This window comes from Balaenoptera acutorostrata, chromosome 1 (genome assembly GCF_949987535.1).
Source record: "Balaenoptera acutorostrata chromosome 1, mBalAcu1.1, whole genome shotgun sequence".
Lineage (NCBI taxonomy): Eukaryota > Metazoa > Chordata > Mammalia > Artiodactyla > Balaenopteridae > Balaenoptera > Balaenoptera acutorostrata.
Genome location: NC_080064.1, coordinates 7,557,240 through 7,583,429, shown reverse-complemented (window position 1 = coordinate 7,583,429; position 26,190 = coordinate 7,557,240). Strand labels below are relative to the sequence as shown.

Below are 26,190 nucleotides of genomic sequence, written 5' to 3'. Positions count from 1 at the left end.
CAGAGAGTTAAGCAGGGTTGCCAGGATGTTTATAGTTAAGTGTCAGGTGAGAGAGGCAGTGCGGTGTGGACTGGAGTTCATGAAAAGGCAAGGTGATGGGGGTTAAAAAAGGAAAGGGGGGCTTCCCCAGTGGCACAGTGGTTGAGGACCTGCCTGCCAATGCGGGGGACACGGGTTCGAGCCCTGGTCTGGGAGGATCCCACATGCCGCGGAGCAGCTGGGCCCGTGCGCCACAACTACTGAGCCTGTGCGTCTGGAGCCCTGTGCTCCGCAACAAGAGAGGCCGCGATAGTGAGAGGCCCGCGCACCGCGATGAAGAGTGGCCCCCGTTCGCCGCAACTAGAGAAAGCCCTTGCACAGAAACGAAAGACTCAACACAGCCAAAAATAAATAAATTTAAAAAAAAAAAAAGTAAAGGAGGTGATTTCCAAAGGCAGGCTTGAGCTCCTGTCAAGGATGGGAAGGAGGTCCATGGGCAGTGAAGGGCGGAGGGGAGGCTGGGGCAGAGGTGGGAGCTGGCAGGGCTTCCAAAGAGGTGGGTGAGTAGTTAGCTCGTGTAGCTTGTGGAGGAGCAGGGGGTTGGAAGTGAGCTCAGGGCTGCACAGTTTCTGTTGTTAAGCTGAATGGATGGGGTGTTACCTTGCACGTGGTTTTCTAATCAAGTTTCTGTTCTGACATCCGGATCCTGACTTATTTAAAACAGCTACTCAGCTGATTACTGCCTTATACTAGGCTGAATCACATAAAATTTCTGACATTCCATTTTTTCAAATATTTTGACATTTTCAACATACAAAAATGGCATTTTCATGTGGCTTAACCTAATACATTCATCCAGATGGTGCTGGGGCCCATCCGTTGAGTGCAGGTTCCCCTGTTCTACTCTTGCCTGTGTGAGTCTGTACTTGCAGGAGCACAGTTTAGAAATCTGTAACCAGCCCGTGAGGTTTGGAAACCACAGATGGGCCAGTCTCTCAAGTTCACACTGCAGCCCATCTGCATTGGAGCCACCTGGCAGCGCTTGTTAGATTACTGAGCTCTGCCCCAGAGCTGTTGAGTCAGAAGCTCTGGGAATGGGGCTTGGCAGACTACATTTTCAGCGAGCTTCTCAGGCAGTTCTTGGCGCACTGAAATTTGAGAGCCATTGTGGTAGTCTGAAGAGCTTGGAGGACATAACCCTTGCGTGTATGCTTTTTGTACTTTTAAGGTATCTTGAAAAACTGTTCTGATTAGAGCCACACGTGAGCTTGTTCTAGAAACTAGCCTGGACCAGTAAGCAAGGAAGTCAAAAGTCGCCATAAATAAGAGTCAGCCTGGATGTCCAGCTGGTGGGTGTGGAGAGACGCCAAGGAGAGAGAAGTGGGTTAGGGAGGAGAGTTGGATTAGCAGAGACGTTGTAGTGGACACTTGCTGCTCAGGAAATGTCCATTTTCCCTTAACAGCCCCTGGTCTCTTTCCTGTTGGGTCCAGATTGGTGGGTCTACAACCCATTACCCTGCTTTCCCCAGCCAGGCACATGCATGGCCCTAGCAGGGCTGACCAGATGCTCCCTCTTGGAATGTGACTATCAAGCAGAGGGACAAAGGCGCTGATACCAGGTGTGGTCACATTCACTCCTGTCCAGACCATTTTGCTCTGGGACTTTTGTGGCTCCTCTTTGCTGGTCTCTCAAGCTGCCTTGGTTTCTGACAGTGTCCTACGTCCCTTTCTCTGGCCTGCAGTCAATTCCATGAGTTCCCAGTGGCTCTTCAGTGAAGGCCCTTTCGCTGAGTTAGCTGGAATGGATATCTGTTGCCACCAGGGGACCCAAGTGGGTTTTTTTTTTTTTTTCCCCCCACGTCACGGCTTGTGGGATCTTAGTTCCCTGACCAGGGACCAAACCTGTTTTCCCCTGCAGTGAAAGCGTGGAGTCCTAACCACTGGACCGCCAGGGACTTCCCCGAGCCGTAAGTGTTGGAGCTGGTGCCCATGATCTCCATTAGCAGTGTGGTGTGAGGGCAGGACGGCACCAGAGCTAGTGAGGCCACAGGAGAGGCTCTAGAGACACCCCTCTCATTTGGGGAAGAGTTTGAGACCAAATTCAGATTTGGAAGAAGACGGAGAAAGAATGCCAGGCCAGCCAGAAACCAAAGGGACAGAAGAGAAAACACTGTCAGCCAAGAACCTGGATGCAGCTGGGTAGCGAGAAGTCATATCTCTACTTTGCTGGGTTCATCCGTTGTTATATTTTTATGTTTTGCTTTTTAAAAATTCTTTTGACTATTTTAGATGATCTTAAGGGAATGAAGAGTGGAGAGAGACAGGGGAGGGTTTGGTCCATTCTGAGGCCATCATAGCTAGAGGGGTCGTCCAGGAAACCTGGTGGGGCATTTCAGATATGACGGGAGCAGGGTTGTAGGTAGATTTATCTAGCGGAGCAATGGTGCGTGGTGTGGATTGAGTGGGAAGGAACAGGACAGAAAGAAAACAGAATACGAGAGGTGATTTTGAGGGGTCCTTCTTTGCTGAGGTTGGGAGAAGGCTGAGTCTGGGAGAGCAGCCTGAGGATGCAAAGGGCAGAGGTGCGCTTTCTGTGTCATCACCATGGTGCAGCTCCACCTGATACGTGCGGCTCCTGCGTAACCACATGTATGTAGCGGTCATATGTGTGTCACTAGGAGAACTGTACACACAAGTGTGAAGGAGAGGGGAGAAGAATGAATCAACGACCACTTGAAAGTTTAGAAAGATCAGCTCCCAGGAGAATTATTGACAGAAATTGGTCCCTGGTTTGGAGGAGGAAAATGATAAACTGAATGAGAGGCAGTAGGATACTTCCTATGAAAATATCCAAGGGATTATTGTTCATTTTGTTGGCTGCGTAATGTGATTGTAGTTATGTTAAAGAGAAAGGTCTTTATCTGCATCCAGTGAATTTTGTATGGATGAAAGAGATTAATGTGGGGCTTTAAAATCCTCCAGCAAACAAACAAGCGAGAAGTTTGCTTGGAATAAACAGGCCAAACACCTTTTTCGTGAATCTTTTCCTCTTTTCTCTGCACCTCAGTTCCCTAAAGGGCACCATCAGCTGAAAACCCGGGCGTTCCTCCCAACCCTTTCACCCTCTCTGCCCAGTGGGTTGGAAAGTCCTGTCGATCCTCCTAAAATCCCTTAAATATTTCCTGCTGACACCGCCTCAGTCTAGCCCTCACCAGATCTCATCTGAAATACTGCGGTCGCTTTAACTCATTCACTCGCCCCTCGCCTGCTCCAGTCGGATCCGTCTTCCTCATTAGAATTGGGGTCCCCGGTTGGACGAGTAGATGGACCCCGAGAAGTGCGTGTACTGGCCAGTCTGCAGACGATGGCTTAGAAGACCCAGCAGAGACACGGAGGCCACGCAGGTGGTACGGAAAGCCCGGGTCTGCCCGGGGTGAACTTCGTGCTACCCCTGCTGCGTCGAGCTGCCGGCCGGTGAGATGGTTTTTAAGTCATTCCAGGCGAAAGGACGCAGTTGACCTAGCTGTGTAATGAGCACCGTGGATCTGAGGCACCAGATCCTAATGATGTAGCCCATTTGAGTAGTGACTTAGGTACAATCGGTGGGGTATGTGGGGAAGATAACACGTGTACGTTTTTGCTGTTCTCATTGTAAATAGATCCTGTCTTCTAGAGAGCAGCCTGGAAATACATGAGTTTCAAAATAACGTCTCTTCTTAGATTTGATAATCATCTGTTTGAGGTGTTATTCCGTAACAAATTGTAGTAGAGGTACATGTTCAAAACTGAAGTACAAACTCCCATTCCTCCCTCCAGACCTTCCTTCCGTGGTTTCTCCCATGTCGGCTGAAGGCAACTTCATCCTTTGCAGTTTCTCACTCAGAATCCCTCGGCCTTGGCCTTACTTTCAAAACCCATCTGACCACTTCCCACCGTCCCATGTCCTCCCTGGTCTGTCCTTCAGCATCTCTGCCTGGGTCACTCCAGTATCCACCTTTGCCCTCTGACAGACTTATTTTCAGCACAGCAGTCAGGTGGATTCTTTCAGACTATGAGCCATATTTATTTATTTCTCTGCTCAAAACTCTCCAGTCATGCCCTCCTCCCTTGGGGGAGAAGCTGCAATTGTGTAGTAGCTGCCGTAGCTTCAGGTTGCTTGTCTGTATCTCACCTCATCTTTTGTCCTCCCCTGTGCTCAGCCACTGAGCAGCACACGCCTCCTTGTTCCTGAGCCGGGCCAGGCCCAGGTCTGCCTCAGGACCTTTGCACTAGCTGTTCCCTCTGTGTGGAGCTGTTCCCCAGATGAGCATGTGGTTTGCTCCCTTAGTTTCCTCTGGTTTCTACTCTGACGTTACCTTATCAATGCAGCCTTCCCCGGACACCTGAAGTATAGACTGGAAACACCCCAGTGCCTTCCTACCCTCGAGGTCCTCCCTCCCCCTCCTCCTAGCCTGATAGCCCCAAGGAGTGACTGAGGGAGTTTCAGCTTTTGGCAAACAGTTCCACTCTCCTCGTAATCTCAGAAACAGTCTCAAGGACATTGCCTGAATGATGAGTGTCGTTAAACTCTTACTCAGCAATGCACCAAGTGGGCGGCATCACCCAGGTCAGACGCTTCATGCCAGGGTCTTAAATCTCACTTGCCTACACAACCGCCTTGTCGGGAAAGCACATGCTGTCACGGTGAGTGATGTGAGACGGCCTCACCATGTTCTCTTCAGAACAGCAAACTCCAAGTCAAAAACCGAGACGTTACCTCTGAATTAAAGCAGGGCAACTTGATTTATCTTAACATGTACTGTGCTGTATTGGTATGCACCCGAAAAGTGTGAATGTAATCTAGTGACTGAGCATTCTGAAAAACAGTTGGACACAGCTGGTACCCAGCAGTTCTGCTCATGGTGGATTCTAGAGCAGTGGTCAGCCAGCCTTTCTGTAAAAAGCTGGTAGTGAGAGTTTGAGGCTTTGCAGCCCACAGGGTCTCTTTGGCAGTGACCCAACTGTGCCACTATCGGGGGAGGGGAAAGCAGCCCTAGACAAGACATTAGCAGGTCTGTGTCCTGATAAAACATCACTTATGGACACTGAAGTTTGAATTTTATGTAAGTTTCTTGTGTCATGAAGTGATAACACAGAAGCCATTTTCAGCTCGCAGGCTGTTCAAAATCATGCCCTGGCTGGACTTGACCTGCGGGTTTCCCCCCCACCACTCTGAGCAGCGCTGGCCCGTCGAGCTTGCGATGGTGGTGGAATGCCCTGTCCATGTCCCCATTCAGTGGTTACTAGTCACGCGTGGCTGTTGAGCCCTTGAAATGCAGCCACTGCGACCGAGGAACTGAGTTTTTAATATCACGCACTAAAATATGAATTTTAGTTCAATTTTTAGCAGCCCCACGTGGCTAGGGGCTCCTGTACCGGGCAGCACAGATCTGGAGAGAGCCTGCGTATGTGCCCAGGAAGCAGGACAGAAGGACCCACCGTAGCCTTGTTCATACACAGCAAAACACTGGAGTTACGGTGTGTTCACACAATGGGAAATAATTACAGTGACAGGGAACGTTCACGGAGCGCTTTCTTTGTGCCGGGCAGTGTTTTAAGCGCTTATGTTTTAACTCATTGGGTTCTCCCTGTGCGTGCTCGTGAGAGTGAATGAACCATGTGACTGCATATGCCAACAAGGACGAAGGCATCTCAGACACACACGGTTGGAACAGGTCGAGTGAAAGAGCAAGTCACAAAAATTGCACACCGTATGATGGCCATTTTTTGAAACTCAAAAATAAACAAAATGAAACAACACTGTTGAGGGATATGCAAATATGTGGTAAAACCATTAAAAAAAAAAAAAAAAAAGGCAGGGAATTGAGGCTGTGTAACCTCTGGGGGGAGGGACGGTTTCCCCAGCGAGGCCACGCTGAGTCCGGGGAGAGGGACTCCTGATCTTCTCGTGTCTGCTCTGTAGGGGTCGTAGGGTGAGGTGAGCAGCATTTATATTGACTTGGGAGAACAGCTGTTTTCACGAAATAAAAGCCGTGATTGTTGTGGCATCGCTGCAGTTAGTACGGAATCTGGTTTCAGTTCGCATTTAAGTGTATGTTCCATTGGAAGAGGGCTTTGTATTTGTTGCCTTGGTTGGGTACTTTAGGTGAGAACACATTATTATTCAGCTCAAGAACAAAGGGTTAAAATAAAACCCTTTCCTCCAACTGTTTTGTTAAATCTAACGACGAGTTGAATGTTACCAGAATCTAGCCACTGAGAACTTAGCTTGAAAATGAAAATCCGAAAACTGTAAAATAACAAGTAGACTCACTTAGAAACCGTTATCATCAAAGCAGTCATGATGAGAAAAATCCTCATGACACCTGAGGGTGTGAGGAGACTTGATAGCAGTATTTCATCGCTAGGCTAGTGTCATCTGTGGTAAGTTGGATTCATAGAGATGTTTTGTTACTGAAGATGCAGTTTTGCTAAAGCTGGCTACTGAATTTGTTGTTAAATTATGTCAAGCTTTTCTATGTAATATGTGCATCTTTGACTATTTTTTTCCTTATTGTTTCGGCTTCCTTCTTTCCTGTGTTACTGACGTGGGTTTATCTTTTCTCCCTTTAGAGAGTTTTGAGGTGACAGTCACCAAAGAAGGTGATAAAGGGTTCTTTCTATGCCTCTTATGAACATTAACCCACTAACTTTGTTTATAAAATTGGGAATCAGCCCTTAAACAGAAGAAATGTCATGTTCTCTTACCCCTATTTATTCTCCTACTTTGTTTCTATTTTTAAGTATATTGATGGAAATTGTATGTAACCAAACCCTTGGTTAGAAATATCTGGAAATCAGACATCCATTTGAACTATATGGATAATCCTGTTCCTTTTTTTAAAATTGGATTTAAGAGATTCACTTTGTAACCATTTTCTACTAGTTGTAATTTTGGAAGAGTTCAGTTTTATTTTTATGTGAAATATACTCTCTGAAGTTTTATACATACATCAAAGTATTTATATGTATTCTCCCATAGGCCAGAATGGAAACCTAGATTTTAACTCCTAATTAAGCTTGTAGACCAACTTGGATGTGCTTACGTTCCCAGGCAGGCTTCTTTTTCAGGTCTGATAGGATAAAGTCCGAAACAAAGGCAAGTCTAGCAAATCCCTCCCGAGAATGGAAACTGTATCTTAATCGTAGCTGATAGCTGTTGAAATGGATGCCTGAAAAGTTGGTATTTCTACCTTTTTCTCATTCAGTAGTTTGTTTTGATTCCCTAATTTTAGCCAGGCTCATTGCACAGGAAGACTTGTTTCTTCGATACATATTTTTTTTTTTTGACAGACTTTCTGTAATAATGGTGCTGAACCTATGCCTCACGCTTCTTCCTCTCTCAACACTTAACTGTGCCTTCTACCTCCTCTCTGGTCCAAATCAAAATAGCTGCCCAGCCCTGCCAGGTAGCTGGGCAGTTTCTCTGTGTTATCAGGCCTTGGCTGTTTGCTAATGAAACTACTTTGCCCTGGAGCTCTCTTAAGTACTCCTGTGAAATGCCTGTCTATATTTTTTCTCTTTCTCTCTTTTGTATTCCTGCATGAATGGATGCAAAGTTTAAACAAGTTGCTTGGAAAGCCAGAACATGCTTCTTTTTACTAAAGCCCCAGAACTTACCCCCCGTCCAAGCACAAGTGCCCTTGCTTTGTTCACAGACCCCCTAAACCCCTGGCTGCCAAATTGTTGTTGTTTATTTTCTTTGGGGGGAGGGGAGTGTGCCCTGGGTTTGTGTGGCGGAAATTCTAACCCATGCTGTTTTGACTCCCTAGGTGAGATTTGTGGATTTAAAATTCATGGGCAGAATGTCCCCTTTGATGCAGTAGTGGTGGATAAATCCACTGGCGAGGGAATCATTCGCTCAAAAGAGAAACTGGACTGTGAACTCCAGAAAGACTACACATTCACCATCCAGGCCTACGACTGCGGCAAGGGGCCTGATGGGGCCAACGTGAAGAAGTCTCATAAGTAAGTGAGCTGGACAAAGAGCGTGTGTGTGTAAGGAAAGTGGTGACAGTTGCCGCTGCCCCAAGACTTCTTGTTTTTGAAACATGAGGCAGAGGCTCGTTCCCAGTTGTCCCCAGTGAGATTGTAAGCTCTTTGAGGGCAGGTATCCTGTTTACCCTTGTGTATGGCTCCCAGCAAGTGCCTGGCACATAGTAGGTGTTGAATAAATGAACAACTGAATAATTTTATCCCACCAGATACTCTAGTAAAGAAACTAGGGCCTTACATTGAAAATTCAAAAAGCCTACTTTTTCCCAGAGGAAGATATTTTGTTGTTACGTGTATCTTTTTTTTTCTGTAAATTTAAAGGGCATGAAACGCTTTTGAGCTGGTGGAAGAAAGCTGACTTCTGCACCCCATCCTGGGTGTGTTCACATCGTTCCTGCCAGTTGAGAACTACTGGTGTAACGGAGAAGATTGAACAAGACTTGGATTTAGCCTTTTTCTAGTCTTTTCTCCGCCACTTACTAGCCCTTCGACATTAGGCAAATTTAATTTTGTCGTGTCTCAGTTTCTCCTTAGCGTGTTGGCTGAGGAAGGAGGATACATAGGTGAGGTGAGGTCGCGTAACCCATTGTGAGGGTCAGGACGGATGGGTAGCATTGGGGTGTGGAGGGCCTTGGTGAACAGTGGGAGTGCTGCATGCCAGTGAATCATGCCTCATCCTTTTTACAAAATGTGATATTATCATTTTCCTTGAAAAAGACCTCATTTCAGTCAGGGACCTTGTCTGGTTCAGAAACATGCCCTGGTCAGTAGCACATGAGACTGACAGTTTTCTGTTTGTAGCCTGGTCTGATGATGCCCTAGTTTTCTTGTGCCCAGGCTGGGGAGATGAAACATGGAACCAGGAAGGGCAAGTAGAGGTCCTTCATTTGCTGGGTCAGCAGTGGATGCTATCCCAGCAGTGGGTTCCTGATGGTCTCTATTCCTTAGAAGCAGGGCAGAACTTGTTTTAATGCTCATCATTTCCCATCTTCTATCTGTACTTCTTAACCCTTCTTCCTAATATTTTTCTGGATTTTGCAACAAAGTATTTTTAACTATTTGATTGGAGAGCAAACAGATGTCTGATATAGTTTTATCTCCCTTCTGCCAGCCCTGCCACACATTGTCAAGAAAACCCCAAGTCTCTTATTTCATATTACTGCCTTTTTACCAGCTCTCTTACTCACTAGGACTTGGAAGAATCAACCAGATTCCTATTTTAACTTTAAAAGTTAAAGGAAATTTAAGAATAGGGCGGAATTTTATTCTTGGGGTAAAAAAACAAGCAAAACACACAGCCTTTCCCCTCCCCGCTTCTTGCAGAGCAACTGTCCATATTCAGGTGAACGACGTGAACGAATATGCACCTGTGTTCAAGGAGAAGTCCTACAAAGCCACGGTGGTAGAGGGGAAGCAGTATGACAGCGTCCTGAGGGTGGAGGCGGCGGACGCAGACTGCTCGCCCCAGTTCAGCCAGATTTGCAGCTATGAAATCGTCACCCCGGATGTGCCTTTCGCTGTCGACAAAGACGGTGAGCACCCAGGAGCGCTCTTTGCTCACTGCGGGGGAGATGGGGTAGGCAGCCCCTCTGTGCCAGTCGGCTTCAAACCCAAACTTTGTCTGCACTTCGGTGAAACTCACAGTTAGTCCGTTCAGGCTGCTCTAACAAAATACCATAAACTTGGGGAGCCAAACAGCGGACACTTAACTTTTCACAGTTCTGGAGGCTGAGAAGTCCAAGATCAAGGTGCCGAACGTCGATGAGGACCTGCTTCTTGCTGTGTCCTCTCGTGGCAGGGAGAAAGCTCTAGTCTCTTTCTCTTGTAAGGACACTAGGCCCGTCATGAGGGCTCCACCCTCATGACCTCGTCTAAACCTCACCACCTCCCAGAGGCCCCACCTCCTACTACCGTCACATTGAGAGTCAAGAGTTCAACGTAAGAATCTGGGGGGACACACACATTCAGTCCATAGCAAGACCTAACTTGGTGTGTCTGTCTCACATTTAAGTTTTTTTGTTTTTTAATTAAAGTGTAGTTGATGTACAGTGTTGTGTTAGTTTCAGGCGTACTGCAAAGTGATTCAGTTTTTTATATATATATATATATATATATTTTTTTTTAGATTCTTTTCCCTTATATGTTATTACAAAATATTGACTATAGTTCCCTGTGCTATACAGTAGGTCTTTGTTGGTTATCTTTTTTTTTTTTAACTTTTTTTTTTGAATTAATTTATTTATTTTTGGCTATGTTGGGTCTTCGTAGTTGCACACGGGCTTTCTCTAGTAGCGGTGAGCAGGGGCTACTCTTCGTTGTGGTGCGCGGCCTTCTCGTTGCAGTGGCTTCTCTTGTTGTGGAGCACGGGCTCTAGGCGCACGGGCTTCAGTAGTTGTGGCACGTGGGCTCAGTGGTTGTGGCTCATGGGCTCTAGAGCGCAGGCTCAGTAGTTGTGGAGCGCGGGCTTAGTTGCTCCGTGGCACGTGGGATGTTCCCGCATCAGGGCTTGAACCCTTGCCCCCTGCACTGGCAGGCTGATTCTTAACCACTGCGCCACCAGGGAGGCCCTATTTTATATATAGTAGTATGTGTATGTTTATCCCAATCTCCTAATTTATTTCCCCCCCTTCCCCTTTGGTAACCATAAGTTTGTTTTCTATGTCTGTGGGTCTATTTCTGTTTTGTATGTAAGCTCATTTGTATAATTTTTTTTAAACATTCCACATTTAAGGGATATCATGATGTTTGTCTTTCTCTGTCTGGCTTACTTCGCTTAGTATGATAACTGCTAGGTCCATCCATGTTGCTGCAAATGGCATTATTTCATTCTTTTTTATGGCTGAATAATATTCCATTGTACACATATACCACATCTTTATCCATTCATCTGTTGATGGACATTTAGGTTGCTTCCATGTCCTGGCTGTTGTAAACAGTGTTGCAATGAACATTGGGGTGCACTGTATCTTTTTGAATTGTGGTTTTCTCCAGATATATGCCTAGGAGTGGGATTGCTGGATCATATGGTAGCTCTATTTTTAGTTTTTTAAGGACCCTCCATACTGTTCTCCATAGTGGCTGCACCAATTTACATTCCCAGCAACAGTGTAGGAGGGTTCCCTTTTCTCCACACCCTCTCCAGCATTTATTATTTGTAGACTTTTTGATGATGGCCATTCTGACTGGTGTGAGGTGATACCTCATTGTAGTTTTGATTTGCATTTCTCTAATAATTAGCGATGTTGAGCATCTTTTCATGCATGTACCTTTTGGCCATCTATATCTGGAGAAATGTCTATTTAGGTCACGTTTAAGTTTTTACTCTGTCCCCTGAAAGCCTCTTTTCTGGTACCAAATCTTGTGTTCTCTTATAGGGTGATCCTCTTTTTCCTTTCCCACCAAAATCTAATAAAAATCCCCCACCTAAGGTTTTTTTATCTCCCTACCTTTCAGTCAGCGTGCGTCCGAATGAGACTGCCTCTTGGTCAGTTTCGTTTTCTGTTCTCCATCAGATTTGACTTTTCTGCCTCGTCTTGAAGATGAAGGTTGATACCTCGCTGCCAGATACCCCGCCATCCTTAGTAATTGACTAGAATTAACTTATTCTGGAGCACAGCTTCTTTATTAGGTTATGGCTTCTCGATGATGCCATGGTGTCTCCATTGTTAATGCATAGTCCAGAATCTTCGATGAAATGATGGACATTGCAAACACTTTGCAGACATTTGCACTCATGTTCAAAAAGCAGGCTTCTGTTCTACTGGCTGAGGGTAGGAAATCTCTCTCTAACAAAGTAAATCTTTTAGCAAGAAGTATTTAATGCAGCTCCATCTTGTATTTTTATAAATTTATTTATTTATTTGTTTTTATTTTTGGCTGTGTTGGGTCTTCGTTGCTGTGCGCGGGCTTTCTCTAGTTGCGGCAAGCAGGGGCTACTCTTCATTGTGGTGCGCGGGTTTCTCATTGCAGTGGCTTCTCTTGTTGCGGAGCATGGGCTCTAGGTGCACAGGCTTCGCTAGTTGTGGCACGTGGGCGTTAGAACGCAGGCTTAGTAGTTGTGGCGCACGGGCTTAGTTGCTCCGCGGCACGTGGGATCTTCCCGGACCTGGGCTCGAACCTGTGTCCCCTGCATCGGCAGGCGGATTCTTAACCACTGTGCCACCAGGGAGGCCCTCCATCTTGTATTTAATATTTGAAATACTTGAATTATTTTGTCTCTTTTATTCTCTTACATGTTAACTCTTAAATCTTAAATATAAAACCAAATACAACTATAAGAATAAATGGAGGCTGAATTCTGTAGACTCATTCCTCTGGTTAAACAATCCTTCAAGGTGGATTTAGTGTGTGTTCAAGCTCAGGAAAGCATGAATGTTAATTATCTCAAGCATCAGTTTATTTCTATGTCAGTGCTTCCAGGGCTGAAAGCATGTGCATTTTGTGTTTCAGCATAGGACGACAGAAGTCAAAAACAGTGGGTTTGAAAATAATCGGGAAAATATATATATATATCTGAATCACTTTGCTGTACACCTGAAACTGACACAATCAACTATACGTCAATTTAAAAAAAAAAAGTCAGAAGAGAGAAGCAGAATGGGTTTGGGTTCTCACTGTGGTTTTTCCTCTTGGAAGGGTATATAAAAAACACAGAGAAGCTGAGCTACAGGAAAGCACAGCAGTACAAGCTGACAGTCACGGCCTACGACTGCGGGAAGAAGAGGGCAACAGAAGATGTTTTGGTGAAGATCAGCATCAAGCCCACCTGCACCCCTGGGTGGCAAGGTGAGCCTCACTGTCTCTCTGCTGCTGTCACACCAGCTCTGAAAACTTGTTCACCACGGAGACCTAACAGGAGTTTTCTTCCCCCCCGCCGCCCGTGTGTGGGCCCACACAGGATGGAACAACAGGGTCGAGTACGAGCCTGGCACCGGTGCTTTGGCGCTCTTCCCAAACGTCCACCTGGAGACATGTGACGAATCGGTGGCCTCAGTGCGGGTGACGGTGGAGCTGGAGACCAGCCACATAGGGAAGGGCTGTGACCGCGACACCTACTCCGAGAAGTCCCTTCACCGGCTCTGTGGTAAGGAGGCGAGAGAGGGACCCTGAACCCCTAGAAGTCTGTTCAGAAGTGTGTGTGTGTGGTGTGTGTGTGTGGTGTGTGTGTGTGTCTGTGCATTTTAAGAACCACTGATTTGAAGCAAGTATTTCTCTAACGTGCATTGAGAATCATCAAAATAGGCATTCTGTAAGTGGAGTGAGCTTTAAATGAAATGAGACGTTTATGTAAGGACTGAAGGAAAAAAAAAGCTATAGGTAATGCAATAGCTTTTGGCAAACGTGAAGTAGAAAATGAAAACTAAGGAAACCTGCATCAAATTTATAGTCTTTATGTCCCACAAAACAAGGTGTGGAGCAGCTGAGAGACAGAATGATCGCAAATCTGACCCAAGGCTAGTTCTCCATCTTCACCGTCAGTTTGGATATTTTTCTGGTTTGTCTGAATGAGGTAAAGGTGAGGTATGGATGTCTCTCGGGGAAAATGCTGAGGAGGCATGTTCCACTTGGCCGGTGGTAAAACACCAGTAACTTCAGTGGCCTCTTGATGCTTGGAAGGGCCTTTTGTAGGGAGCATTTTCCAGTACTCATCTGTCTTTTCACTAAGTGATAACGACAGTTAGATTTAGGCAACCAGGTTTCTTTCATAATTGGAAATTGTCATATGAAGAATAAGCAAAAGGGAAAAACTATATTCTCTGCTGGCTCGTCCTGATTCTGAACCCAAATATTCATAATCATGTACCTAAATGTATGTAAGTAAAGAGGTCTGGAATATTTTCTGTTTTATACTATGTAAGTGTAGTGTAAAAAAACGTACTTTCTCATAATGCCATTATTTTTTATGGTATTAAATGAACATTCTCTCAGCAGAACAGTTTGAAGGTAGAAAGAATTTCCTATTTTGAGTGCTTACTGTACGCTAGGTCCTTCCACATGTGTTATTTCATTTACTCTTCCCATCAGGCCTACAAAGGTGGTAGCATTGGCCTCGTCTTTACAGAAGAATTAGTGGAGACCGAGGGAGGCTGAGTCGCTTGCCCAAGGTCACACTTTTAGGAAGTGGCCTAGCTGGGATTTGGACCAAGATCATATGATACTCAAAAGACCAGGCTGTCCCAGCCAAGTCATGCTGCCGCTAGGAATAGAGAAGTCAAGGGCCCAGTGGCTGTGAAAGGTTGCAAGATCCTCTGCGGATGAATTTAAAAGAAAATCGAGCCTGGCAATGTGTAACAAAAGTTGTGAAAATGTTTTATGTTCTTTGGCTTAGCATCCCATTTCTAGGAATTAATCCTAAGGGAATAATCATGGAGACACACTGAAGTCCTCGTCAAGGCAAGGTTTGTCACAGAGAAAAAATAGGGACAACTCCGTGTGCACAGGACAGATCAGTTAAATATATCACAGCACAAATTCTATACAATGAAATGCTATTCAGACATTTTAAATTATGCTGTAAAGAATATTACTGGGAACATATGTAGGTATGTACATAGCAGGACTCCATTTTTATAATATATTCATATTATACATATTTTATAACGTATATTCATATGTATTATACATATTTTAATAATATGTGTACATTCATAAAGAAAGGACTGGAAGTGTTTATACCCAGATGTTAATAGTGGATATACTGGGGTGGGATCACAAGTCATGCTTCTTTTATTTTCTCTTTTCTTTATTTTTTTATTGAAGTATAGTCGCTGTACAACATAGTGATTCACAGTTTTTAAAGGTTATACTCCTCTTTTTTTCTTCCTTTAAAAAAAAATCCATAGTTATTATTTATGAATCTTTTTAATAATAAAAACCCTTATTTTTGAGGAGAAGTAAACTGGAACTAGCAAACTGTATAACCATTAAGATAAAAGCGGTACCTTAATACATGCACCCCAGTGTTCATAGCAGCTCTGTTTACAATAACCAAGACATGGAAGTCACCTAAGTGTCCATTGACAGATGAATGGGTAAAGAAGATATGTATATATATGTGTGTGTATATATGTATACACACACGCACACACACACACATACACATACACACACTGGAATATTACTCAGCCATAAAAAAGAATGAGATATTGCCATTTGCAGCAACATGGGTGGACCTAGAGATTGTCATATTAAGTGAAGTAAGTCAGACAAAGACACATATCATATGCTATCACTTATATGTGGAATCTAAAAAAAATTATACAAATGAACTTATTTATAAAACAGAAATAGACTCACAGACATAGAAAACAAACTTATGGTTACCAAAGGGGGGGAGGGAGAGATAAATTAGGACTTTGGGATAAATATATACACACTACCCTATATAAAATAGATAAACAAGGACCTACTGTATAGCACAGGGAACTATACTCAATATCTTGTACTAACCTATAACAGAAGAGAATGTAAAAAAAAGAATACATGTATTTATATATGTATGTATAACTGAATCACTTTGCTGTACACCTGAAACTAACACAACATTGTAAATCAACTCTAGTTCAATTAAAAAAACAAACAAACAAACACAGTACCTTAGTGTGGCTTGGAAATGCTTATCCCTTTTGAGTTCGTCGCATGATGCCTAGTGAGCGTCTCCATGTTGCTTAGGCGCTGCGTCTGGCACGGCTGAGCTGCTCCCTTCCCCGGGCGGCTCCTTGAACTGGACCATCGGCCTCCCCACTGACAATGGCCACGACAGCGACCAGGTCTTCGAGTTCAATGGCACTCAAGGGGTGAGGGTCCCAGATGGCGTCGTTTCCGTCAACCCCAAGGAGCCTTTTACGATCTCTGTGTGGATGAGGCACGGGCCGTTTGGCAGGAAGAAGGAGACGGTCCTTTGCAGCTCAGACAAAACAGGTGGGTGAGCTTCGCTGTAAGGGGCGCCCGCTGCAGTGGTGCCTGGAGGTGGGCACCTTATTCTAACCCTAAAGGCTCCCACACGCTCTTGGTGACACACGTTGTTCTGTGCTCAAGGCACTGCGCTGGTCTCTGGGCGTTTGTTAGCTTTACTCAGTGGATTGGGCCCCTCTTCTCAGTAAAGGCCAAGCGTCTTTTTTCCTAAACCCTGCCTTGGCCCACCATGGAGAGTTCATCCATGCTGATAAAAACTGTGTCTTCAAGATCCATTAAAGAAATAGCTTTTATTTCTCCTTTGGGTCTTAAGTCGGCAGTTTACTAGTTGAATTACTCTTCGCAGATATGAACCGACACCATTATTCACTCTATGTCCACGGCTGCCGGCTTATTTTCCTCCTCCGTCAGGATCCTTCAGAAGAGAAGAAATACAAACCTGCAGAATTCCACTGGAAGTTGAATCAGGTGAGTGCATGGAAAACTCACTGCTATGGATGTTTTTCAGAGAGATTAGATGGGCATTGCGACCGTGAACAGGACCGGCTGTTGATGGGCAGGGTTTATTTAAGATTTAATGATTTCTGTGTCTGTGGGTAATAGGACAGCAAATTAAATCCACTGAACTCCTTTTTACTGAAAGCCTAAGTTTGTTTTTTTACATGTACGTGTTTTATACATAAAATACTAATACAGGCGTACCTCATTTTATTGCGCTTCACAGATACTGCAGTTTTTATAAATTGAAGGCTTGTGGCAACCCTGCATTGTCAGATAATGTTAGCATTTTTTAGCAGTATTTTTTAATTAAGGTATGCACACTTATTTTTTAGACATAATGCATTTGCACACTTAATAGACCACAGTATAGTGTAAACATAAATTTATATGCACTGGGAAACCAAAATAAATTCGTAAGACTCGCTTTATTGTGATACTCGATTTATTGGTGTGGTCTGGAACCAAACCTGTGATATCTCCAAGGTGTGCCTGTATAAAGAAATGATATGTTTTAAATCCCAAATATCGTGTTATAACTTATTGAGATAAGCAGTACTTGCTTAAAAATTGGGATTGAGGTCCTTGTATTTGTTTATTATTTAAGGCCTTGGCTCCCCAGTTGTGCCAAGGACCCTGGGTGCCTCAGCAAATTCGGGGGTGTGATGGGATATTTTAAATATTCAAGGAACCAGCAATCTTGACATCTTTCAGACATCACATGAACTATTAGCTCGTGGGAATTTATAGTTTCAACATTAGAGCACATTATACTTCTTGTGATGATGTCATATCTTTGCAAAGCTGATTTCCTAACAGTTGCTGTGATAAAAATCAAGTGTCATGTGCAAAGATTCAGTGTGTTACAGGAAATGAGGAAATGCTGTAAACTGAGAAAGCCTTTTCATTAAAATCACAGCAGGTCGTTTCCTCTTGTGATTTAGAGTTGGGACAAGGAGGAAACCTGAGCTTAATTTATTTGCCTCATGGAGTTTGTGGATAAGAGCTGACATAGTGTTATATGTGCCTGTAGTTGGTAAAATATAACATTGTCTGAAACAGTTACAAGATAGATAGATACATAAGAGCACATATGAGAAAGGAAAAAAGTATGTGATGGTGGAAAGATGAAGTGACTGTCCAGTTGGCAGTGTTCATCTCTTACTGTTGTAATTTTTATTTACATAGATCATTTCTTTCTCGGAAACTTTTGTCATCAGTTTTTTCAAGAAACTAAGAAAGGTATCATCCAGAAAAAAATTTTGCAATGTAGGTAGACATTTTAGGTATAGTTCTGTTTTAGTAACCACAGTCTACATTCATATATTCAGTTTCTTCTGATTACATGTTTTAGAAACTTTATCGTGGAAAATTTCACACATAGGTAAAAGTGGACAGATGAGTGTAAGGAACAACTCCACACACTCTGGCTTCAGTAATTATCAGCTCTTGGTCAACCTTGTTTCATTGTTACCTCCACTATTAATAATTTTTTGTTCAAATTGTCTCATAGATGTTTTTGTGTTTACAAATTTGTTTGTTTGAATCAGGATCCAAATAAGGGGCCATACACTGGGATTGGCTGATAGACCTTTTGAGTTTATTTTAATCTGTAGATTTCCTCTTCTCTCTTGGAATTTCTTTGGTGACAAAACACGCTCCTGTCTCTTCCTTATACCCTGTAAATTGGGACAGGGCTCTAAAGGCTTGACCAGAATGGGGTTTGTATATTTCTGATCTGTTTAAGCTCCGTCGGGTTGTTTCTCTTTGTGATTTAAGCAGCCGTCAGTGGTCAGTGTCACCACCCTTGTGGCACTTGATTTCTGGTCACTTGGGTCGTAGGAAGTGTGTTCTCAGGAAGGGCTCATGGGAACAGTTAATTCCTGAGTTCTTACATGTTGTTTTAATAGTTTGTCTGTGGCCTTTATACTGAAGGTCACTTTGACTGGATATAACATCTCTGGCTCCGATGTAAGATTTCCAAGAACAGAAAATCTGTTTCTCCATTGAGTTCTGATGTAAAATGTTGCTGTTAAAACCTGACAACAACCTGACTTTTTTCCTTTATAAAACACTCAGTCTTTTTGTTTGGATGACCATGGGATGTGTTTTTTTTTCTTTTTCCTTCTTTTTTTTAAGGTCATTTAATTTTACGAATATGTCTTGGTTGTTTTAGGTCTGTTTTCCCAAATATGTGGCCTTTTAGTATCTAGTTTCAGACATTTTGGTATTTCAGGAAAGTTTTTGTTATAGTTTTTAGTATTCTCTTCTATTGCTTTGGTTTTCCTCTCTGGGGCTCCTCTTATCTTTTGTTGATATTCTTTACCTGTTTTCTGTATCTTTCCCTTTTGTTTAAATCATTCCTGTGCTTTGTCACCTCATTTCTGAGTTGCTCTAATTACAAACTATGTTCTTCTGTTTTGTCATTTTCCTCATGTCTTTTAGCGTGTTTTGAAATAACAGATTATCATTTTCATCTCTTTGGTTAGGTATGTCTTTCAGGTATGGTTTCATTCTCTGAAGGGAGGTTATTCCCTTTGGTTGTTTTTTTTTTTTTTTTCTTTTAAAAACTTTTTGGGATTGAGTCGTGATCATTTTTCCCTCCTCAGTTTTACATGAAATTAGCTTTCCTACACTTTGAAAAGCATGACTTTTTTTTTTTTTTTCCCTAGCTTTAGGGTTTGATCGCTCCCTTCTGTTGTTTTCATAAAGTATTTTTTTAAAAATGTGGCTTCACACGCTCTGGTATCACCTGGATCAGAAGCCCTGTTGCTTCCCTCCACCCGCCTTGTTTCAGCATTCGTGTAGTCACTTTGCCACCAGTATTGTCGTGGGTGTTGTCTGTGGTTTGGGGTTTTACTACCCTAATCACCGTGTTTTCAAGGAAATTAAAAAATTATACTAATTCTCCTACTCTCTTCTCAGAATATGCTCATGGTATTTCCCAAGAACCCTGTACTATTTTAAAAACTGGGGGTGTAATATAAATTACTTTCTGAAGCAGCATATATTACAGAACTTGTTTTAAATAAAGAAACTAAAATTAAGATCTTATCGGTCTCAAAAGTGAATTACTGTGCAATTTCTTTATTTAGAAATCTGTGATTATACATTTGTACACACATACATTATGCATATATAATAAACATATATATAATATTAGAGATTTGAATTTTTTCCTCAGACTTATCAAGAGCAGCTGCTTTTCTTTTAGGGGTAATCTTTGGTAATTTCTTCATTTATTTTGATGTTTCTGGTCTGTTTTAGCTCTTGATTTCTCCTTGGTTCAGTTTCTTAGAATTTAAAGGTAAATTGGGCAAGCTTTTTATTTATTTATTTATTTATTTATTTATTTATTAATTATTTCTCAATATTTATTTCTGGCTGCATCGGGTCTTAGTTGTGGCACGCGGGCTATTCGTTGCGGCACATGGGCTTCTCTCTAGTTGTGACGCAGGGGCTTCTCTCTAGTTGTGGTGTGTGGGCCTAGTTGCCCTGCTGCATGTGGGATCTTAGTTCCCCAACCAGGGATCAAACTCATGTCCCCTGCATTGGAAGGCAGATTTCTTAACCACTGGACCACACAGGGAAGTCCCTGGGCAGGCTTTTTAAAAATACAGTTTTAGAAATTTCATCCCATAGCGTCTCCTTCTCTGCCTGTCCCTGTTCTTGCATGTATGCCTCTTCCTCTAAAGCCAGAAATCAGGGAATGCCAGACCAGCCAGGCCTTGGAGACCGCAGACCAGCACCCCACGTGACAACAGGGGAGATATTGGGGAGCTGCTCCTTCATGATAGGAGAGGAGCTCAGTTGAATTTGGCCATCTGAGCTGTATGTTCGTATTTATTTAGACCAGCACCTTTGAACCGAAAAAGAAAACACATGTGCTGTAGTGGGCCTCGTTCAGAAACTGGAGGCATTTTTCATTTTTTTAAAAAAATGTATTTATTTATTTATTTATTTTTGGCTCTGTTGGGTCTTCGTTGCTGCACACGGGCTTTCTCTAGTTGCAGCAAGCAGGGGCTACTCTTCGTTGTGGTGCGTGGGCTCTCATTGCAGTGGCTTCTCTTGTTGCGGAGCACGGGCTCTAGGTGCACGGGCTTCAGTAGTTGCAGCACGTGGGCTCAGGAGTTGTGGCTCGCGGGCTTAGTTGCTCCGTGGCATGTGGGATCTTTCCAGACCAGGGCTCAAACCCGTGGCCCCTGCATTGGCAGGTGGATTCTTAACCGCTGCGCCACCAGGGAAGTGCCACAGTTTTCATTCTGATCCAGAAAAGGAATGGCCAGCCCCCTGGGTGGTGTCCATCCTGCCAATACTAGAATTTCCTGGTGTCATGCTCTTGGCAGAAGGGAATCGGGCAGCTCCCTGTCTGGGGTCCTGTCACATGACAAATGAGTAGCGCCCCCAAGTCTGAAGTGTCCTAGAGATGGTAGTGTCACCTTGACCTTTTGGGGTGAGATGCAGTGGGATGAGACGTATTTTGTTGTTGTCATTTTAAGTCTTTTCCTTTTTAGGAAGACAGAGGTTCATTCTGGGTGACTTGTTCTTGTGTCCAGTTGTGTCGCTCTCATGGCTGCGTCTTTGGGTGAGCGGGAAGGTGGACGTTTCACACTTAACCACCCACCCCCTTGGCCTCGTAGGTCTGTGACGAGGAATGGCATCACTATGTCCTCAACGTGGAAATCCCCAACGTGACTCTTTATGTGGACGGCGTCTCTCACGAGCCCTTCTCTGTGACCGAAGACTACCCGCTTCATGCATCCAAGATCGAAACCCAGCTCATGGTTGGAGCTTGCTGGCAAGGTAACGGTCATCGGCACCCCGTCCCCTCCAGGCGTTGAGAATTCAGTGCTTCTTCTCTGCTCTGTTGGTGGAAACAGGCTGCTCTCAGCGTCTCACATCCCTTACTGTCCTCTCCTTTCTCTTTTCGTTTCTTGGCCCGGTGTAGCCTTTCTGGGGGGCACGGCTGCTGCCAGGCTCCAGGAGGGCTCTATTTACGATGCTTGATGAAGGCATTAAAGGATGGGAACTCCTTTCCCGGGGGTCCAGGAGGAGGTATGCAGAAGGAGAGTGTCATTGAGGGCCTTGTTTATAAATTATTTATAAATTAACCTGTTCGTTGGAAAGTTTACAAAAACAGAGAGGCAACCATCAGGCACAGACATGTGAGTTGCTTCGGCCACGAGGGCTCGTCAGAGTGATTAGCACTTGATAACCTGGCGGGAGCGCCTTCAGTGAGGATTGGGGGAGAGTCCGTGGGCGTCTCTGCTGGAAGACCAGCACGGGATGTGATGACAGCCACCAGCGAGACGATACCTTTTATTCTTGTTTTCTGAGTGGCAGGCTGGGTGCCAGTGGCTTCGCATGCATTATCTCATTAATCCTAATAATGTATCTGCAGGGCAGAAGCTCTTTTTATCCCTATTTCAAAGCTGAAAAACCGGGGCTCAGAGAAGCAGTGAGCTGTGTCAGCAGCTGGTTACGTGGCGCTAGGATTTGAACCGCTGCAGCCGGTGCACTCAGGCCCAGCGTTCTGACCCACCAAACCAGGGGCGCTAACCTTTTCTGTGCCACGGAGTCCTTTGGTGGTCTGTGAAGCCTATGGACCTTTCTCAGGATAATGTTTTATTAGTCTGTAAAACAAAATAAAATACATAGGATTTCAAAGGCGACCAATTAAACTGAAATACAGTTATCAAAGTACTAAAAGGATAAACTTGTAAAGTAGTAACACCTGTGCCACTTTATTAACTCGTGAAGATCAGGCACCTCCATTAACTGCCAGGAGTCAGAGCAGGAGGGGCTTTGTAACCATGCTGTGTATCTACAACAGAGCGGCTAGTAGGACATGATATCTCTCAGCACAGTCATAGTTTGTTCTAATATTCCTGTGATTTGTAGCTGACATGTATAACCAAGGGGAAAACTAAATTTTAGAAGTTAGTAAAAATTAAGCATGTGATTTTTCCCAGACCCCTTGGTCTGCCCTCAAGGTTCATGGGCCCCCCCTCCAACTTTGCCCCTGGCTCTGTGTTGTCACTTCAGGGTGTCATCATCACTACATGTACCTGCTAAATAGGCCTTCTTTTTCCTTCCCTTTGGAAACATTGTACCTTGAGTTAGGTTAGAAATTTATGAAAGAGCCTAACGGCCAAGACAGTTTTGCTGCTTTTAGGAGAATTTGAATTTCGTAATTTTCCTGCAGATCCTTTCAGGTGAAAAAGAATAAGACAGTATTTCACGGTGAACTTCTTCAGCAAATTCCCAGATTTATTACTGGTGACAATCCATCTGTGAGAAAGTAGAACGTGAGACCAAGGAATGAGGAATAAATTATTAGAAAGTTTTTAGTTGTTACCCTTAAAATTTCAGGAAGTTTTTAGTTGTTACTCTTAAAAATTTAGTTCAAACTTCCTTCCCAAATTAAACAATAATTTCTGAGTAATGATTTTAAAAATAAGAATAAGAATACAAGGGATTTCCCTGGATGTCCAGTGGTTAAGACTCCGCACTTCCACTGCAGGGGGCGCGGGTTTGACCCCTGGTCAGGGAACTAAGTAAGATCCCACATGCTGCACGGCGCGGCCAAAAAAACAAAGAATAAGAACACAAGTGTGGGGACTTCCCTGGTGGCGCAGTGGTTAAGAATCTGCCTGCCAGTGCAGGGGACACGGGTTCAAGCCCTGGTCCGGGAAGATCCCACATGCTGCGGAGCAACTAAGCCCGTGTGCCACAACTACTGAGCCCACACTCTAGGGCCCGCGAGCCATAACTACGGAACCTGCGCTCTAGAGCCCCCGAGCCACAATTAATGAAGTCTGCGCGCTTAGAGCCTGTGCTCCGCAACAAGAGAAGCCACCGCAATGAGAAGCCCGCACACTGCAAGGAAGAGTAGCCCCCGCTCGCCACAACTAAAGAAAGCCCATGCTCAGCAACGATAAATAAATAAATAAATAAATAAATAGGCATGATATTTACATATTAAAAAAAAAAAAGAAAGAATACAAGTGTGAACCTAAATGTTATTTTGTATTCTGGGAACTTTGTTACATGGGTTAAAATACCAGCCCCCCCCCCACCCCGTCCCACCCTGCCTTCCTCTTCATGTCGCGGTGTCTCTGCCATCAGATGGCAATCACTTTTCATCCTTTCTCATCTCTTTCTACCTCAGCCCTCAGCATCCTCAGCCAGAAGAATCTGCCTAAATTTCCAAACCAAACACAAGTTTTAAAATTTTTAGTTAATGGGGGAAGAAGATCTCCTTTCTTCCCTTCAGGGGATTTGAAGTCCCTTTCCCTTCAAGTTCATTGTGCGGAGCCTGGGCTGGAGGCCCGCCTCGTGGGATTAACGGAAACGTCAGTTGTAACTGTGTGTTAGGGGGACGCAGGAGCTGTGTGGGCTCCAGGGCTCACCTGTGCACACCTGGCCTCGTCCCCGTGTGGCCACAGCAGGAAAGGCGGTGAGGCCTGCACCGTGGGGTGGGGCGGGGAGAGGGAAGCCGTGCACCCACCGCGTGGTCTGGAGAGTGGAAATTCTGTCCTCCGTCGCTGGGCGGGTGCCTCGACCCAGAACGCTGGTCGGGAACCACAGCCGCCGTCCCCAGGCCCGGCACCGACTATGTTTCTCTGGGTGAGTTCCTTAACCTCTGACTCTCCCTTTCTGTTCAGAGAAACTGGTTAAAAATGCCTTCTTTCCTTTGTCACTTGGAAGTCAAAGTCTAAACCAATGTGAGCTCCTTTTGAGCTTTCAAAAAAGACATACATGTTCACTACATACCAGGCTTTGGACGCTGACACGTGTCTTCCCCATTAAAAAGGCCGGCGCTGTGGTCCAGGGTGGGTGCCTTTCGCACCAGGTACGTCTCTGCCGTCAGCGCCAGCTGCCACCTCGCAGTGTCCTGCCTGGACAGGTTGAGGAGATCAGTGAATTCATTGCACAGCTTTTACTCATCTCATTGTGAATCCAACCTGTGTTTTGGCAAGGGAGGCTGCGGGAAGGTGGAATAAAAGAATGGAAAGAGATAAACAACAAGGTCCTACTGTATAGCACAGGGAACTACAATGTATTCAATATCATGTGATAAACCATAATGGAAAAGAATATGAAAAAGAATATATATGTATAATTGAATCGCTTTGCTGTAAAATTAACACAATATTGTAAATCAACTATACTTAAATAAAATAAATTAAAAAAAGAAAAAAGAATGGAAAGAAGCACGGGGGTGGTAAATATCCCTTTGGGAAAAGGTGACCAAGTACAGGTTTCATCCAGGTGTGGAGTGTGTCCCCAAGAGGGATGGGAGGGGAATTTTTCTCTTTGTGTTTGTGTTTGGTAGCTTTTCAAAACTAATTTTCAAGGTCCAGTTTGAAGAGCCTAACCTCTTGGTCCTTTTCTATTGTCTGTCTTGCTTTTCTACAGAGTATTCAGGAGTTGAAAATGACAATGAAACTGAGCCTGTGCCTATGGCCTCTGCAGGTTGCTGGACTTTCTTGCCTACGGTTCACTATGGTGTTTCATTTAAAGTCGAGACATCAATTCATTGTGCATTTCGCATGAGACGCCCAAGTTGCATTTTTGGTCCCAGACACTATTTGAGCTGCTGCTTTGCCTTATGCTACCCCACTGCATCATGGGATTTCCCTTTTCTGCCCATTCTGATCCCAGTTGAAGTGAGAGCAAACGACTCATGAATGCAGTGTACTAATGGGAATTTTTTTTTTTTCCTTATCAAATTTTACCCCATCCCACTGTGTGAGGCGCCCTGCTGAAATCTCACAGGCTAAGTTTGCTTGGGAGGCCACCTCCTGCTTCTCGTGTGTCTGAAACAGGAGACAGGAAAAGACTCGTGTCTAGATATTCTGTCCTGACTGATAATAAGTTTTAAGTAATGTTTCTTAGAAATCTCGATCCCTAGTGACAATTTAGTGTCTAACGTCCCTTATCCGGAGTGAGACATGCTGCTGACAATTGGTCTCTCCTCCTCCTTCAGTGTAAGAACAGGGCTTAGTACCTCCTGGTTTTGGCTCTTTGTTACAGTCTGTCAAGGGCCACCTTCTGGCTTTTTCTTGTAACATCTTCACTCTTCCCAGTTGTCCTCAGTAGTAGGAGACAGGCACACTGGGACTCAACAAAATAGCCGTGTAGGCGGCCTTGATACTAGGTTTTGTGCAGGGTGGGATTTTAGCATTCCTTTTATCTTTCTACTCCTGCCTGTGTACATTCATCCCCGAGTTTGTATGTATTCCCCGAGTATGCTCAGTTAGAAAAAGCAACCCAGGGGAATTACCTGGCGGTCCAATGGTTAGGACTTGGCGCTTTCAGTGCAGGGACAAGGGTTTGATCCCTGGTCGCGGCGCAGCCAAAAAAAAAAAAAAGAAAAGAAAAAAAAAAAAACCCAGCGCCTGATCCAGCTGATTGAGAAGGCAGTGGTTGAAGAGGCTGGCGCTGGTAGGACATCACTTGTGAACCATGATGACGGGTGCAGCGAGGGCCACCCTTACCAGGAAGTGGCCGCATGTGTGGGGACACTCACGGGACCTCTTGGCTTCTGGGCTTCGGGGGAGGGACCCCCAGCTCCTCTCATCTCCGGGCCACATGCATGATCATAAACCATTTAATTTCCTCATTGTGCTTCCATGTCGATTGCAAGGCTAACAGGATCTGGTAGGAACTAACCCGCATGTCCACCCGTCAGGCTGCCACCACCGATAACATCGCATTGAAAAGTGAAGCAGGAGGCCCTGGGCTGCACTCACAACTTCT

At 44.4% G+C, this 26,190-nt stretch overlaps 1 protein-coding gene across 4 annotated transcripts in view; it reads left to right on the top strand.

The window, feature by feature from the left end:
- The window catches only part of CLSTN1 (calsyntenin 1), an 80,107-nt gene that overhangs the window by 47,346 nt on the left and 6,571 nt on the right, over nucleotides 1-26,190 (top strand). Inside the window, exons 3-11 of one of the 4 annotated variants that reach the window (XM_057545147.1) lie at nucleotides 6,592-6,621; nucleotides 7,791-7,986; nucleotides 9,337-9,545; nucleotides 12,649-12,798; nucleotides 12,911-13,096; nucleotides 15,685-15,933; nucleotides 16,274-16,395; nucleotides 21,066-21,228; nucleotides 24,847-24,903. In XM_057545147.1, the coding sequence (XP_057401130.1) occupies nucleotides 6,592-6,621; nucleotides 7,791-7,986; nucleotides 9,337-9,545; nucleotides 12,649-12,798; nucleotides 12,911-13,096; nucleotides 15,685-15,933; nucleotides 16,274-16,395; nucleotides 21,066-21,228; nucleotides 24,847-24,903 (1,362 nt within the window). The remainder of the gene's footprint in view (nucleotides 1-6,591; nucleotides 6,622-7,790; nucleotides 7,987-9,336; nucleotides 9,546-12,648; nucleotides 12,799-12,910; nucleotides 13,097-15,684; nucleotides 15,934-16,273; nucleotides 16,396-21,065; nucleotides 21,229-24,846; nucleotides 24,904-26,190) is intronic. The other 3 variants (XM_057545150.1, XM_057545154.1, XM_057545161.1) reach the window with 3 other exon arrangements.